Source organism: Pteropus vampyrus, unplaced genomic scaffold (assembly GCF_000151845.1).
Source record: "Pteropus vampyrus isolate Shadow unplaced genomic scaffold, Pvam_2.0 Scaffold620, whole genome shotgun sequence".
In the NCBI taxonomy this organism is placed as follows: Eukaryota; Metazoa; Chordata; class Mammalia; order Chiroptera; family Pteropodidae; genus Pteropus; species Pteropus vampyrus.
In genome coordinates this window covers 341,045-358,574 of record NW_011889401.1, presented here as the reverse complement: position 1 = coordinate 358,574, position 17,530 = coordinate 341,045, and the positions used below count along the sequence as shown (strand labels likewise).

The following is a 17,530-nucleotide window of genomic DNA, read 5'->3' as shown; positions in this document are numbered from 1 at the left end:
GAAATAACAGATAAATAACAATGACGTGGAGCAGAGGTGTGCAGAAATATGTACTTACGAGAACGTCCATCACAGCCTTATCTGAAACAGGGAAAAATGAGAATCCTAAAAGCCTAAGAACACGGCAAGTGTATTCTGTGAAGCAATCTATAATGGATATTCCCACTAAACTCGTTTTAAGAGTATATGACAATGACGTGAGAAAATAAGAAGTGGGTGTGATCCGAGTTTTTTAAAAAATAATAGCCATCTATATACTCTTGTGGGTCTAGAAAAAATATTCTAAACATCACTATCTTAAACAGGGTAATGAAAATTTCTCCACTTTGAGTCTCTGTGTCATCAAGTTTTTTTACAGTAAGAAAACCACGGACGTTCCGAACAGCTGAGTGGTGTCACTCTGAGCGAGAGACCTGAGCAGAGTGCCTTCGGGACAGTGTGGCTAGGAGCCCGATACGGCGGCCTGAGGGCCTCCCCTGCGGCAAAGAGCAGGTACCTGGTTGTTGACGACCACGTGGACGGTGCCGTGAGTCGTGTAGGATGGCAGGTCGCTCAGGTGGAAGGTCTCGTACACGATGCCCTGGCCGGCAAATGCAGCGTCCCCGTGCAAAAGGATGGACATGACCTGTAGACACGCAAGGAAGACCCCAAGTCCAGCATGGTCCCGACAACCACCTCCACAAGGGCCACTGGACAACGAGTTGCAGTCTGCTTTTCACGTAATGTTTTTTTGAAGTAATTTCCGACTTAGAAAGAACATGGCAGGAGACCGCCAGCCCAGGACCCCTCCAGCCTCGGGCCTGCGGCCGCACAGCACACCCAGCCCCGAACGTGCCATGCGGGACCCACCTGAAGGCAGCACTGGCCCAGACCCTGGGTGCATGGGGAGCTGCGTTAGGGCCACCCCCTTCATTCCCGCTGACATCTCGTCCTTCTCCACACCCTGGAAGGGTCCTGGGTCCTGGGGGTCCTCTGTGGCCCGACGCAGGGATGGGGAGCTGCTCGCCGGGAGATGCCCGTGTGGGCCTGCTCCAAGCCAGCGATGTTCGCTTCCCTCACCTGACAGGCAGCCGCCTGCCTCTCCCTTAAAGTCGCTGTTTGTCCTGGGTAGCAAGGCTATGGCCGTGCTGTGAGGACCCCCATCTCCTGCCCCCCCGTGGTGCCAGTGCCACCCCACGTCTGCATGGCGGCATCGGAGCACCCCTCATCTTCTGCTCCCTGCACTAGCCTGTGCTCACAGACCCCGACGTGTTGGTTGTCACTGTGCCCCCTGCACTGTCCCGGGTGTGGCACGGATTCTGGGGCTCACCAGGTGCCGTTCCTGCCTAGCCCCGTGATCACATGTCTCCCTGGGGAGCCCATGGGCTGCAGCAGAGAGCAGGGTGCATGTGCTCACTGCTCACTGGGGCATGGTCGCTTCCAGATGCTTCTGGCAGAGCCACAAAACGGACGTGGAGGGTTGTGCTCACGTGGGGATGTCCGAATCTGCACAGGATTGCTGTGCTGCCTCGACCTCAGTCCAGCCCTCCTGTGCCTACCTGCTCACACGTTTACAGACCCCCCCACATGGTGCGACACCTCGCCGCCCTCCACACAGCGCCCACCGGCTCAGTGTCCCACATCCCTGTCACACCCCCTCCTGGATGCTCACTAGCTCCTGTCACCACCATGGTCCCCAGTGCCAGGAAGAGAAGGTCCACGAGTACTTTTCAGGAACAAAATCTAAGTCTTTTAGCAGAACCCCATATGCCCTGCCTTTGGGGACAGCGGACAGTGGCGAATCTGTGCGGGGCCTCCCTAGCAGGGTGCAGCTTTGCAGGCCCCAGATGGATGCTGCTGGGTGGAAGGTCACCGGCGGCCACATTCTTTCTTCTTGATCACATGCCTTCGCTGTCCTGTCAGCACCTCAGGGCCTGTCTCCGCTGTTATTACACTGTCCCCCCTGATCTGGAGAGGCTGCGCCCTAGCCCAGCTGCCTCAGGTCCCCTCTCCCGGTGTGCTGACAGTGCCCCGTGGCCCCTCTGGACCCTGGAAGGAGTAAGTCTCTGCTGCGAGCCCACAGCAGCCCAAGGACCATGCGGCCCTGAGCCCAATGGGCTGGCTCGGCCCTGCAGGCTGGGGACACGCCCAGCCTCGGCTGCGGAGCTGCTCAGGGCCCCACGGCGCCCTCTAGCTCTGAGTCGTGGGTCTAACGGAGGCCAGGTCATGCCTGGGGTTTGGGACAGGAGTGAGGAGAGCCGCTGTGATGGTCTGGGGGGGCTCTCAGGGATGGGCTGTCTGCATGGGTACGTGGGGGACAGGGCCGCTCCCTGAAATAGATGTCTGGACCACCCAGGGAGAAGTAGCACCCTTGGCCCGCCCCCCCAACAGGACAACAGCTGCCATCACTGAAGATGCACTCCATTCCTTTTTGGGATGTCCTCAGCATTCCCAGTGACACTGCTCAAATGGCTTTTGTCTGTAATTTATGTCAAGATGTCACACAGAGCTTTCTGAAATCTCAGCCCCCTCCCTGGCTCCCGATGTCCCACCAAGGACAGTGGAAACGCCAGACACTTTCTCTGTGGCGCAGGAAGGCGCGTCTCCGAGGCCGCCCCGGCCTCGTCCCGTCTGACAGCACTTCCTCTTCTTCGAGCCCTTCGAGCACAGGGCGCGCGGACTTTCCGTGCCTCAAACTGAACCCCGTGGATGGATCCCCGATCCCGCTTCTGAAACATCTGACCCCCCAGAGCGTCTGTGGGCAGTACCCCACTTTGCCTCCATCTCTGCCACCTGCCACCTCCAGAGAACGTCCCCAGACCCCGCTGCCGTCTCGGTGAGGTATGACGGCGCCCACTCCGACTGCCTTGATCCTGCTGCCCCCGAAGTTCCCCGCCAGCTCGCCCCGCGGGACGCTCACACACGTGCCATTTTCCACCCTGAGCAGTTCTGGGGCCGGGAAGGAGAACCACGTGGCCACCAGACACACCTCTACCATGACAGCCAATTGGGCAAGTTGCAAACATCAAGATTTCTGTGCAGAGCAGGCCGGCCAGCGCTCAGCACCCACGTCCCGCACCTGGAGACCTGTCGCCCACGGGGCCATGCGGACGCCTGCGCCAGTGCCACACACACCAGTCTGTGAGCCTAGGCGCCTGCCCAGGCCCTGCCTCCCACTCAGCGAAAACGCCTCTGTCCAACACGACACTGCAGAGCGGGCTGCTCCACAGACGCAGAGCGGAGGCAGCGCCCCTGCCAGTGGGACGCGGCCCCTGCTCCTGGCAGGGCCCGTCCACGACACCGCTACAGCCCGCCGACGCAAGGCCACCCGGACCTGTGACCTCACCTTCTTCCCCTCGGTGTCCCCGCAGTAGAACTGCTCAGCCTTGGTCTTGCCCATCACCACGGGGTCGGCGGCCTCGAGATGGGAAGGGTTTGCCACCAGCGACAGGGTGATGTTCCTGTCCGTCACGCGGTTGATCCGCCGGTGGTACATGCCCAGGTGGTACTTCACGTCCCCGGAGCCCTGACAGGCGACCAGTGAGGCCCAGTCCGAGGCAGCAGCCGACTGCCCTGCACCCACCACTGGGAGGATGGGGGCTTGCCCAGGACACGCGGAGGGGTGTGGGCTGCCGGGCACCTCACCTCGTCAGCTGCCTCTAGCTTCGAATCAAACTGACAGAAAATCTGCTCCAGCTCCTTCCGGATGACATTCGCAAGCACGTTCAGCCGCCCCCTGGGACACACGGGGTGAGCAGGGCCACAGCGTGCCCCGGGCACGCCCTCCGCCCCCGGGGCCAGGCAGCGCCTGCCTGGCTGTCCGGGAGGAGCTGGGAGCACGGCCGACATGGGACACGCGGGCTCCGCTCGCCCGGCACCCACAGCCCCGGCGGGCAGGAGGGCAGCAGAACCGCCTTGCTCGTGGCATCGAGTGCCCTTCCCTCTCGGTCAGCCTCTCTCTGCTGTGACCCTGACAAGGGCATCTGTGCTTCATTTTTATAAGACACAGCGCCAGGCCCAGGTGCTGTCTGAAACCACCGTGCCTTGGGTGTGACAGTGAGTGCAGAGGTAGGGGACACTCTGGAGCTGGGGGGCGAGGGTGGGAGGGCGAGCAGGCAGGTACCTGTGTGGCATCCCCATGATGACGTAGTCCACGCCATTCTCGCTGGACTTGTCGATGATGGTCTTGAGGGCCGGGATCAGAACCTCGCAGCCTTCCAGGCCAAAACGCTTCTCGGATGACCACTTCCGCTGCAGGAACTCCTCGAACCTGCACGGGACCCGGCCGCCACAAGGAGCAAGTCACAGGCCTGATGCCATGCCCCAAAGCCACCCAACCCGGTCACCAGGCCCACCCCACAAGGCTTGCACCTGGTGGACCGCACGAGCCGGGCGAGCAGCGTCCGCTTCTCCTCATTGGTGAACTGCATGACCCCGGGTGTCTCGAACTTCTGCCGGATCCACTGGCACTGCTCCAGGTCATTGATGAACATGAACTCGACCCCGATGTGCTGACAGTAGGCCATCTGTGCACACAGATGGGACGCACCAGCTGCGTCAGCTGCCAGCTCAACCACAGGCCTGGAGGACAGGGCCTCCCTTCCACACACACCCCAGAGCCCACTGTGACGGGCAGAGGCCAGCTCCGTGTGTGTGTGTGTGTGTGTGTGCAAGGTGCCCCGCGGGCTTAGTGCCCGAGTCCCAAAAGGAGTGGGGAAAGAATAGGGAACAGGGGCGGGCAGGAGGGGCGAGCAGCCCGGGCTCATGCTTCGCCTTGGAGACCTCCCAATCTGAAGTCAGGTCCCAGGAGGATCGAACGACAGACATATTTTCCCCTTTCTATGGCCGAATGCAAAAAGAAAAACCACGAATAGGAAAAAGTTCCATTTCCCTTACGTTTTAAAAAGTATAAGATCGAGAAAGTCCCAGCCTGGCCGGGAGGCCCCCTGCCCACGTGGGACTCACCTCCAGCCGCCGGATGATCTCGCGCAGCGGAAGCGCCGGCTCCTGGCCCCCGATGAACGTGGTGGTCGGCAGGTGGAAGACCTTGTCCAGGTCAGACTCGTCCAGGCCGTAGAACCCTGCGGGGCGAGGAGAGACGGGCAGAGCCGCACGGGGGCCACAGTTTATGGAAAGGGGAAGGGACTCCCCAGAGGAGAGGAGAGAGAAGAGAAAAATCATAAAAACTTCTGCTATGTGGGAAAATAACATTTTACGGCTAAAAACACAAAATTTAGCAACAAACAGAAGCTGAGAATATTACTAGGTGTCATAGGCAAGTGAGAATAAGATTCATATGCATGTGTATGCCAGTCCAGTGCGCCAATTAGTCATAATTCAGAGAAAAAAGTATTACAAGGTCCCAAAGACACCAACCAATTTTGGCTTGAAAAGACACTGGGTAGGTCGATCAGAAAGCCAGTGACAGAGAGTTAAGGAGGTAGAAGATGAGGAACTAGTATAGAACAGGTCACGTGTGTCTTATACTGAGATAATGTTTGTGTGCGGTGAGTGAGAGGAAGCGGAAAGGCGAGAAGTGAGGGACGATCACCAAGAAGCGGCTGGTCTGTGGGAGAGTTGCGGGCCGCAGAGCGAGGGGCACGCGGTGTCCTCCTGGGGACACAGGCCAGACCGCGGTGCACAGTCCTCGCAGACACAGGCCCAATTCTTGCTCCCCCGATCCAGGGCTGACACGGATCTACCGCTTAACTACACACTCGCCACCTGCCGCTGACCGACGCTCAGACAGGCTGACAGTAACCGCCACTTCCGGGCGCCGGCTCCCCAGGCCGCCTCATCTGAGACCGTCTTTCGACCTGACAGGAACGTGATGGAAGGGCTTTCTCGGGCATCATGTGCTGGATTCTTATTGTGATAATTCTCAAAGGGGGAGGGACCTGAAGGGACCTGTCAGGTGACACTTAGGGTCGGCCCCCACCCAGCCTGGATGGACGCCTGCCCCTGGCTTGGGCGCCAGCAGCCGCCTACAAACACGGCTGTGTGTCTGGTCTCGGAGGCTGAGACGTGCACAGTCCCAGGCTCCAGGCCCAGAGCTCACCACGGTGGCCGGGAGTCTACCCTGCAGGCAGCTCGGTGACAACTGCAGCCATAACGTGTCTGTCCTGACGACACGCAGTTTGAGCCTTACAAGCAAAGCCTACATTTCAAATACTTTCTGTTTCGGTAAAACAGCAGCAGCCTGGCTCTCCTCCTGGGTCCGGGCATGGGATGCCGGCTGCGTGCAGCTCGGCGACGAGTCCAGCTGCTATCCTACCGAGAACGAGCACAGCCCGTCACGAGCGCCTGGTGCTGCTCCCGCCTCTGGCCATCCACAGCCCGGCTCCGGTGTTTACGGGAAAACCGAAACCACGCGGGGGCATTTTCTGAGCCGAGTGTCTCCCTAGAACGCTTATCAGGGCCTCAGGAGAGCCCAGCATGCACACACTGTGGCGACACCTGGATCGTGGACGTGACAGAAGTGTGTGGAGAACCTGGCTTCCCACGACCTTTCAGCAGGACGCGTCCTCGGCCTCACCGTGTGTGCGATTTCTCACTTCCATCCTCCTGAACAGGTCCCTCTTGGCTGCTGAACCTCAAAACCGTTGGCCCTGCTTCTGAGTTCTCCGGTCATTAGAAAAATTAAATTCTAGCCCTTGCCTTCCGGGAGGGCGGAGAATATGTCCTCCTCCCTCACCCTCACCTAGTGCAGCTAAAACCTCAGGCACCACAGATAGGACGACTCTGCACGTGGAGAAGGAGGCTGACTACCCAGGGGGTCCCGGACCTGGAAGTGAGGACCCACGGCCTGGGGCTCCTGCCGGTGCAGAGAGCAAACACCAAGAAAAGCTGCTCTTGCTGAAGGACCAGGGGAGGGGCAGCCCAGCCGGGCAGACCCACTGCCCGCTTCGCCCAAACACACAGCGCTGCAAGCCCACCCACGCCCTCGCCAGGCTGTGGTGCTCTGACCCCCAACCCCATCCAAGGTTTGAGACAAGGCCCAAGAGGGGGCCCAAGTTTTCATCCCCCCCAGGAGGCAGTGTGCCAGCCTGCTCCCCCACCCAGTGTCAGCAGAGGCCTCGGGGGACCAGGACGTCCGTCCCTTCCCGGGAATAACGAGGGGGCCTCCCTCCAGGGCACGCTCAGAGGGGACCGCTGTAGCAGAGACTGAAGTTAAGACGCCAAGTCTCCTAACCCCCAAATGTCCTGGTTTCAAAATGCAATCACTCCTAACAAGAACCAGGAACAGCTCAGACTGAACGCGAACAGCAACAGGACACCGACGTTAGAATTACCTCAGATTCACCGGATTTCAGCAGGACACGAGAGACAAATGAAAAAGATTACGACTCAGCAAATAGAAAGTCTGAAAAAAGGGAAGATACAAAGAAGGACCAAGTGGGAAAATCTGAAAGTGTGAATGTAATAACCTAAATTAAAACTCAGTAGGTGGGATCAGTGGCAGAATCGGGGCAGAGATCAGTGAACTTGGGGACAGAACATTAGAAATTAACCAATCTGAAGAGAAGAGAGAAAATTTACTGGAAAAGGAATGAAGAAAGCCTTGGGGACATGTGACCTTAGAAAAAATATCTCACTTTCATGTTGATCCCAACGGGGGAGGAGAAAGGAGGTGGCTGAAAAGGGACTTGGAAAATAATGGCTGAAAACTTCTCAAATATGGCAAAAGACGTAAACCCACAAATTTAAGAAGCCGAGTGAACTCACAGGATAAACCCAAACACATCCATGCCAAAACACAGCTCAATTCAACCTCTGAAAATTAAAGAAAAATTCTGAAAACAGAGTAAAATGACACCTTATTTGGAGGGAAAAACAACTCAAATGGATTCCTCATTAGAAACCATGGACTCCAAAGGAAGTGGCACCACACTTTTCAGAGCTGAAAGGAAAGAGCTGTCTCTCCAGAACCCTACAGCTAGTGACAATAACCTTTAGGAATGAAGGGGAAATTGAGACATTCTCAGATGAAAGAAACTAAGAGAACCTGCTACCTAAATGAATGGTGAAAGGAAGTTCCTTCTAAACAGAAAGAAAATGGCATCAGAAGGAATCTTAGACATGGGGAGGGAGGAAGAAATGTGGAAAGCAAAAAATGGGTAAATAAAACAGACTTCCTTCACCGCTGGGTCTTCCAAATTGTTTGACGGTCACAGCAAATTTTATAGCACTGGCTGATGTGGTTCTAAACGTTATGTAGAGGAAACATGTAAGACAACTACATTCTAAAAGAGGAAATGAGGGGGTATAAAGGAAGGTACGTGTCTAAACTTCATTTGAACTGGCAAAACGATGACACCAGTAGACTGTGACAGATACGTATATATGATGTCGCACCTAGACAACCATTAAAAAGGTTAAAAACACAAAAGACATATGACCAAAATTACTATACATAAAAATGAAATTTAAAAACATAGGCTTAAAAACACACTGGAAGTCAGAAAAAAGCAAAAAAATGAAAAAGAGAACAAACAGAAAATAAAGAATAAAATGATAGTCATAGGTCCTAACATATCGATTTCATTAAATATAAATGATCTAAATATACCAATTAGCAGAGTGGATTAAAAAAACAAAAAAGGACCCAACAATATGCTTATCTATAAGAAACTTCAAATACAATGATGAGGGCAGACTGAAAGTAAAAAGATGGAAAAAAGTATATCATAAACACAATCAAACCAAAGCAGGTGTGTCTGGCTGTATAATCATCAGGCAGAGTAGACATCAGAGCGAAGAAAATGACCAGTCAGAAGACGACATTACATACTAGGTCGATCCACCCAGAAGACGGCGATTCTGCATGTATGCACACCAAACAACCAAGCTGCAAACTATGGGAACCCAAACCGGGTAAGACTGGAAAGAGAAAGACACAAACTACAGTTATGGTTGGAGATTTCAACACTGTTCTCGTGATAACTGACTGAAAAACTAGAGAGAAAACTGGCAAGGATATAGGACTCAGCAACGGTCAGCCATCAGGACCTGACGGGCGCTTACAGAACACGTCACCCAACAGCAACAGGATACACATTCAAGTGTCCGTGGAAAATATGCCAAGACAGATGACACACGAGGCCATAAAAACCCCAACGAATTAAGCAGAACTGAAATCATACGGGGTGCATTCTCCAACCACCATGAACCAAACTATCCGTAACAAAAAATAAAAGAAAAATCTCGCAATTCTTGGAAACTAAATAATCCATGGGTCAAGGAGGAAATCTCAAGGGACATCAAAAAATACGTGGAACCGAATAAAAATATGACACATGGAAGCCTGTGAGACAGCTGCAGCAGTTCCGACAGGGACGTTTACGGCAGCAGGCGCATCAGGGACGTCTCCAGTCATCTAAGCTCCCACCACTGAAAAGCCCCACCCAGCTGAGAAGGAACCAGAAGTCAGGAAGTAGAGCGGAAATCGATGAAACTGGAAACAAGAGAGCAAGAGCAAAATCAGTGAAACGAGGAGCTGGTTCTGAGACCAACAGCATGACGGCTCCAAAGAAGAAGAGAAGACACGGATCGACGATGCCAGGAACCGCGTGGGCACCAGTGCGGACCCCGCAGACAGCGAGAGGACGCTAAGAAAACACGACGGACGGTCCCTGCATGCGCACTGAGGTGACGCGCCCAGAGCAACACGAACTGCTGTCACTCACCCGACGGGAAACAGGCAACCGAACGGATCTACGGCGACTCGGGAAACGGAATTCATCAACAAAAAGCTCCTGCAAGAGGAATCTCCAAACCCAGATGGCTCTGCCGGAGAATCCTAGCCAATGTTTAAACAGGACTGACAGCAATTCTACACCATCTCCTCCAGAAAATGAAGTCGGAAGAAAACTTCGGAACTCATTTCATGAAGCTAGCTAGAATTACCGTGATATCATGAACAAAGACAGTCAAAAACAGAAAATTACAGACCAACATCCCTCATGAATACGAACGCAAGAAAATATATACGGATGCAGCGATCCACAAAAAGCAGCATATGCCATGACCAAGCAAGGCCTACTCCAGTAGGACCGGTTGGTTCAGTATTTGAAGATCAATCAATGTGATCCACTCTTCCATCAGGTTAAAGGATGAAAATCACACGATCGCATCAAGAGATGCAGAAAAAGTAACTGACAAGATTTAGCCCCAATTGTAATTAAAAAACAGGAGCAGAGGTGGACCCCCTCCACTTGATGGGGCATCTACAAAACCCGTGGCTGACGTGAACCTTAACGGTGGAGTCTGAGCGCTCATCCTGAGATCGGGGGCAAAGCAGGGCGTTCACTGTCCCACTCACTCACCCAGTGCTGGGAGTCCCAGCTAGGGCACAGCAGGCACGAAAAGAAAAGGCGCAGATCGAAAAGGAAGAAATCATTGTCTCTATTTTCAGATGACATGATTGCCTACATAGAAAAATCCTAAGGAATCTAAAAAAAAAGAGCCCTTAGACTAAGTGAGCTCAGCAAGGTCATAGGACGTAACAGGGACACAAAAGTCAACTGTTACTTCTAACGATTAGTGACGAATGCATAGGCACTAATATCAAAAAGAAAAAAGAAACACTTAGGTGTAAATCTAACAAAACACATACGGACCTCGTGTGCTGAAAAGTACACAAGGCTGACGGGAGGTGTCAAGTCTTGAGCAGCTAGGGAGGCTGCAGATCTGCACACCTGTCGACGCCCCGACACTCATCTGTGGGCTGAACACGATTCCCACCAGATGTCAGCGAGCTTTCCTGGAAACGGAGACAAGACCCCGAACGGCCAAGACGGTTCTGAGAAGGGAAGGCCAAGTGCAGCGGTTACAACAGTCTACACAGGATGGCACCGGTGGGTAACAGTCACAGACCGAAGGAAAGAACAGTGGACCCCAGAACAGACCCACTCGGATCCGCCCAGCTGATTTCTGACAGAGGTGCAGAAGCGAGTCCCTGAGGGGAAGCCAACCTTCACAGTGGCTGGTGCTGGAGCCCCCAGACACCCACAGGTACCCCCCAAAAACCCAGAACCAACCCCTTCACTTGGACTTCCTGTCTTATACAGAAATTAACTAAAAATGAATTAGATTTAAACGGAAATGCCAAACTATGAAATCTTTAGAAAAACACACAGGAGAAAACCTTTGGGGTCGAGCTAGGGACCTTCGTGACCCGACACAGAAAGCACGACCGAGGAAGGCAGGCCGACACGTGGCATCCGCCAGACTTTAGAACTTTTGCAACTCAAAAGACCCCGTTAGTCCACGAAAGGAAACGACCCCGAGGTCCGTGGACAAGTGAACGGTTAAAGCCACAGTAGGCCACAGGCAACGACAGGGACAAACTGACAGGAAAGCACCCAGATGGAACTCCAGAGAATCACGCTGACCGGGAACCGCCAATTCCAAACATCGCACATCACGACCCCATTTGCGTAATATCCTGGAAATGACAGTTATGGAAACGGAAAACAGAGCAGTGGTGGCCAGGGGTTCCACAAGGGTGGGGCAGAGGGGACATGGTGTCACTACAGAGGGGCAGCAGGAAAGGCCCCGTGGGGACAGACACACACTTGTGTCGGCAACCTGCGACGATGTGCTGTGCTTGACGAGGGGTGATCACTGGGGACCTGGCTGGAAGACACACGGATCTGTCACTCCTAGCTGCTGCCTCCGAGTCTACAGTTATCTCGAAATCGTGAGCTGACCAACCCGGGGTCCCACAGGTACGATGAGAGGCGGAGGGAAAGGCAGCTTCTGGGCCGCCGAGCATGGAGGGGGACAGCAGGCAGATGACACAGCGCGCACTCTGGATTCCTCAGAGGTGCTCTGCCCAGAACCCAGGGTCGCTGAGGGGCCTCCGCTTCCCTTCCGTCGTCCCTCTAACGTGGGGTGATCCGAGGGGCCCCCTGTCCCGGGCGCAGAGCCTGAGGGAATCCAGAGTCCGGCGAGGGCGGGCGGGGCGGCCACGGCAGGAGCGAGCGAGTCCCCCCACGGGAGCTCAGCCAAGCGATGGTGACACATGTGAGGTGGAGATGCTCTCAGAACACAATGGACGGAAACAAACGTGACAGAGAAGCAGCTCTACCTGCTAGTTAAAAACTAAATGGCAAGAGAAACACATATTTCCCAACAATCAGACTTCAGAGCACGTGACAGTGCCGTGCCGACTTTCCCCAGAGCATGCTGGAAAAGCCGCACGTCCCGTCCGGGCGCGTCCTCAGCTCCGGTAAGCAGAGGCTATGTGTCCATACCTCCGACTGTGAGCATTCGAAGTCGGTCCTGGAAAACGGCAAGGTCTGAGGGCGGGGGCGCAGGGCGCGGGAGAAAAAGACAGGCGGGTTAGTCAGGGCCACACCCCCAGCGGCACCGGCGCGCGGGACGCAGGACGCGGGAGCACGGACACGCAGACAGACAGACACTGGAGGGGCACGGGGACGGGCAGGATGGGGAGGACGGCCGAGGGGAAGGCTCGCGCTGGGAGAGCTCCTCCCCAGGTCTGATGGGCCGTGGGACAGGGTGCATGGGGCCAGGGGCAGAGTGTGGTCGCCATCCCGCTCCTGCTGTCACGTCCTGCTCGTGAGGGCACCAAAGGCTGTGTCGCACCTGGCAGGAACTGATTCATTCCTGCTGCTGGGGACAACAGCACCCACCAGAGGCCTCGGGCGGCAGCGGCTCTGCCCCAGGCGGGATGGAGGCTCCACTTTCCTGCCCTGGAACCCGACACAGGACCCGGTGTCGCTGCCCCACCCGCCCCGTCCCTGGGGGCCGCACCTGCACCATCTCCGTGAAAAACCAGAAGGCAACGTGATAATGTCCACGCTTGTTCCCAGGGTGCCGGGCACGTGGCTGCTGTTGTTTCTATCTCTACAGCTGTCCCCTCCTCTGTGGGCTCAGTCATCCCCCGTCAACCCTGGCCCAGATATATCAAACAGAAAACTCTAGAAGTAGACAACTTGTAAGTTTCCAAGTGCACACTATTTTCAGTAGCGTGATGAGACTGCGTGGCCGGCTCCATCCCACCCAGAACGTGACTCGTCCCCACGCCCAGCGGGGTCACGCCGCCCGTCACCGAGCAGTCGTCTTGGTGAGCGGAGCGAGCAGGACCGCGCTCACGGAACTTTTACTGCAGTACCGTCCCAACTGCCCCGTCTCCTTGTCCGGTGTCGGTCATCTCACTGTGCCGAATTTACAAACCAGCGCCATCGCAATTTTGTGCACAGGGGACAACAGCTTGCAGAGGGCTGGGCTCTACCCACAGCCTCGGGCACCCACTGGGCATCTTGGAACAGATCCCGTGGCTAAGGGGGCGTCTGCACTTAGGTATTTTTAAAATAAACTGCAAAGAACAGACACGAACCAGAGGGCAGGAAGGGCAGATGCCCCGGCCGCCGGGCTCTGAGCGCGCAGGTCGCCCCGCCCGGCCCGTGGAGACGTGAGAGCCGTGTCTGCTGGACACGGGGTGCTGGGCCGTGGCCACGGGGCACGATCGAGAAGGCACCCCACACCCAAGAGCGCGTCCCAGTGCCGACGGTCAAGCTCAGCCAGGGTGCACCAAGGCCCCCATTCCCCAACCCCCCGCTGCTGCGCCCGCAGCGCCATCCCACACGCAGTGTCCTGTCCCATGGACAGGGGCAGGCCTCGACTTCAGGGGCCGGGAACGTCTGAGATGTTGGCACAGGACCTAGGCCGGCACTTCCCAGAGTCAAGTCCCCCTCACATGGCGCCTTGCTGGAGACACTGAGCAGACCACGGCCCGCTTCCGCTGCGCACGGGCATTCTGCCTCCGCCCGGGCCTGCTGACGTGTGGCCGTGGGCATCTCCCGCCTGTTTCCCCACACCTACGAAGGAGGCGTGGGGGCCCCGGGCTTGGGCAGCGGCAGAGGACCCAGGACCCCTCACAGCCACGTGCTCCCCCAGTCCACACGTGGGCCCACTCCTGCGCCGCCGTGTCCCGTTACTCGGGCGCAGCCCCATCCTCGCCACTGACCACCACGAGACCTGGCATGTCACCCTACCGCGTGCCCCGTTTCTGAGTCTCCCTACCAGAGAGTCCAGCACCACTGCCCAAGACCGCCGACAGTCGCCCAGCCCTCGCCCTGGCGGGGCTCAGGAGGCTGCAGGTGCCATCCCGAGGAGGTAACTGAGTTCTGAACAACCTGGCCAACGAGGGCTGCTGCTGTCTCGACCCGTGCCCACCACGGCGCGTTTCCCCTCAGACTCTCGTACTTTCGGGGTTGACACTACTTGCGATTCCGCACCTTCGTGAAGAAAGAATTGATAACCTTTATGTCACACTATTTCAAATTCTTGGGATGAAAATGTATTTTCTTCTGCAAAGGGGGGCTGCTTCACGACTTTCTCTGAGTGGTTCTGAAGGGCTCTGGGCCAGAGGCGGCTGCGTCTCTTCCTCCAATGAGCTTAGGAGGCTCTGGGGCCACTGCTGTGTGTCCCTGGTTTGCAATGTCCACTCTCACCATGAGAAGCACAAACTCTCAGAGACACCATTCCAGACTGGGACGTAAAGCAAGGCTGCGACGGCCAAGAGCTAGAAAGGACGAAAGAGGCGCTGCCCCTGCCTGAGGAGCTGAGGGCTGGGGCGCTGGGCAGTGCCACAGGCCTGAGTCCTCACTGCCAGGCTCCCTGTCCGGGCCTGTCGCTGTGGCACTGCTTGGCCTGACCAGCTGCAGGTGGCATAGAGGAGACTTCTAGGGTCCCCAGGCCGTTTTAACAAGAGTGAGCAACCACTAGAAAAGGTCCATTTTGACACTGAGGAACGGCACCCCCAGATGCCACTGGGCGAGGACACCCCGCCCTCCCACGGGCCCTTCTGGTCTCTTCAAATGCTTTGCCACGTTAGAGCTGGGCCAGGTCCGCAGACCTCGAGCTCTGAAAAGGGCCCCCAGCAGGGCTGTGGGCCAGGCCCCTGCCCGGAGGACTCACGGTGCCCAGGAGGGTTCAGGACAGGTGAGCACAGGTGTGTCGGGCCAGGGTGCTGCAGGGCTACGTGGTGGGGAAGAGGGAGGAGGCTCCGGGGCCCTAGGGGACACTGCACAGAGAAGCCCACTTCTGGAAGCAGGAAGCTGTCACCTCCAACTACAGTCTACGACCTGAACCGGCCCTATTCAATGATATTCAGAGGGGCTCCTCCAACCTGTCCCCCTAAGGGACTGAGAGTGGGGGCAGCGCAGAGAAACGCCGTCTTGTCCACGCATGTCTGAAGACAGAGCTGCGACCGACCTGTTCACCTGAGGGCCCTGGCCCGCCAGGTTACCGCTGGCCACGCCTACGAGGGCACAGGGGTGAGACTGTCCCCTCCCACAGAGCTGCGTCAGGCAGGAAGAAAGTAGTCAGTGTGATTAGCATGCACAGTGTTTCCTGTGAAACCGCCCATTTTGAAACCGATCACGTCGTTATTTCTGTAGCTCTGGTTAGCAGCGCGGTGACAGACAGGGTTAACCTGAGGGGCGGCTGCGCTGTGAGCCCAGCCACGCCCTGCACACACGAAGCAGCGGAGGGGTGCGCGTGAGCGTGACGGCCACCTGTGCCCCACACGAGTGCCTCCTGCACACTGGGGACGCCTTGCCAGTTTCCTCAGTGTGATCACCGGCATTTAAGCATTGAGACCCAATGTGTCCTCGCTCTGGACTCCGCCTGTCACAGGCAGGCCACGCCGTGTGGCGGAGCGGATGGCCCGTGACAGGAGGCAGAGGCAGCACTGCACTGAGGTTCGGGACCTGCAGCCAGAAGAGCGAGTCACTGGATAACCTTCTGACCCGCTGCCCAGGGGCATCATCTTTTTCCCTGAGTCACAAACCTTTTTGGCCCCAAATTTCACTTTCCAATTTTGACACTCAGACAATCGAACTCGTACAATCTGGCTGAAAAGCTGGGATAAAAATAACTCGCCCCAAACACGCGAGGCTCGTGAGGCTGCATCAGCGATAGATTCCAAGTGATCAGAACGAAGGAAACTGAAGAGCCTCGCCCTCTGCCCGTGCGGCCCTGGCCGCCACGGCGGGGGCACAGAGGCGCCGAGCAGCGCGGCGCTGGCCGCTCAGACCCTCACCAAGTTTGTCTGTGGAGGAGATAATGTCGGCGGGCACGGAGGAGTCCAGATCGGCATCCAAAATTCCCAGGGGGTCCAGCTGTGCTACATGGTGCCCTCGTATCTACGAAAGGGCCAGCGATGGAGAGGGAAGGACACACACAAGAGGACAGGAGAAAAAAAAGAGGGAAGGGGTAAAAAAAAGTAAAATTACATTAAAATTAGCGTTTACAGATTAATTCTCACCCACGTTTGAAGAAACAGTTACTGGAGCACCATCAAAATTTACACAACTAATTCCGAGAGGATCAAGTTTTGCAATGTGGTGACCCCTGACCTGGAAGCAATAACACAAGCAGTCATTAAACAGATCCCGCGAGCTGTGGGTAAAAGTCACACCTGCGCGCCTTCCCTGAGAGCACCCGCGAACCCCAGACAAAGCTGACTTAACGAGCCTCGGGCGCCCGTGCTAAACGCATCCGTGAGGATAAGCTCCGCCGGCAGTCCAGGAGGCCCTGTCTCGGGGTCCTCACCGATTCCCTGGATAAAAGGAAATGGGCTCTGCTGGGGACTGCCGCCCAGTGTGATGCTCAGTCAGCTCAGGCCACGAAAAAGCTCCTGAAGGAGGAGGGCCGGCGGGCGGCACAGAGCCAGTGTGGGGGTGGCCCGGGGTTCCTGCTGAGGGGTCAGGGCACAGTGGCAGACAACGGGCAGCTGTGACAAGGACTTTAGCGTCTGGCCTGCACCGTTTAAAACACAAAGACGAGAGGAAGCCCCTGAAGTCTGTCCCCTGAGCCCTGGATGCCCCCTGGACCTGCCACTGGCACCGTGAGAGGGTGCGAGAGCAGCAGGGTCACAGGCTGAGTGCGGCGGCCACCGTGAGCACCCCTCAGGGCGAGGTGTGCTGCCCACATGGCTTCCTGCACGGCCGTGATGTCACTGCCTGGGAGGCCTCGCTGGCCGCCTGTCCCGACGCCGTGGTGGCTGTACGAGGGCAGAGGTGGCCCATGCCTGGCCACAGCATGGCTCCAGGACGCGCGGCAGCCAGGACGCGGTCCGGCTGAGGGTCCCTCATCCTCGGAACCATTCGCAGGCCAGGCACTAAGGTCTGGGCTCCGGACTGTGCTGAGCGACCCCCTGGGACACACACCTGGGCTGGCTGTAGGCTGGGATGCTCCAGAGCTGCCAGCCCCACCCGCCTCTGCAGGCTCGCTTCCCCTAGACACGGGCGCTGGCAGCCGAGGGGACCCGGCTCCCAGAGAGCACCCTCCTCCTGCACGGCTCCCGCGGGAACCCCGCGGGGACTTGGCGCGGCCCGCAGACCTTCCTTGACAGCCGAGGGACAGAGACTGGGGGCTGGCTCAGGGCAGGAGCTCAAGGAGGCAGAGGGCTTGCTCAGAGGGCGACTATCCTGGCTCCTCTCCTGTCACGCTTCAGTCTGGACCCCAGGCCCCAGGGCAGGGAGACCGCCCCATGCCGCAGGTGGTGGTCACTAATGAC

At 56.9% G+C, this 17,530-nt stretch overlaps 1 protein-coding gene across 2 annotated transcripts in view; it reads right to left on the bottom strand.

Moving 5' to 3' along the window:
- Window positions 1-17,530, bottom strand: part of OGDH (oxoglutarate dehydrogenase) — a 48,139-nt gene that overhangs the window by 9,866 nt on the left and 20,743 nt on the right. The window contains exons 4-10 of one of the 2 annotated variants that reach the window (XM_011384758.2): window positions 16,052-16,154; window positions 4,945-5,060; window positions 4,351-4,505; window positions 4,103-4,249; window positions 3,625-3,715; window positions 3,326-3,505; window positions 497-625 (exon numbers count right to left, since the gene is read on the bottom strand). In XM_011384758.2, the coding sequence (XP_011383060.1) occupies window positions 497-625; window positions 3,326-3,505; window positions 3,625-3,715; window positions 4,103-4,249; window positions 4,351-4,505; window positions 4,945-5,060; window positions 16,052-16,154 (921 nt within the window). Of the gene's footprint in view, window positions 1-496; window positions 626-3,325; window positions 3,506-3,624; window positions 3,716-4,102; window positions 4,250-4,350; window positions 4,506-4,944; window positions 5,061-16,051; window positions 16,155-16,276; window positions 16,296-17,530 lie in introns of those variants that run through there. The other variant, XM_023525767.1, reaches the window with a different exon arrangement.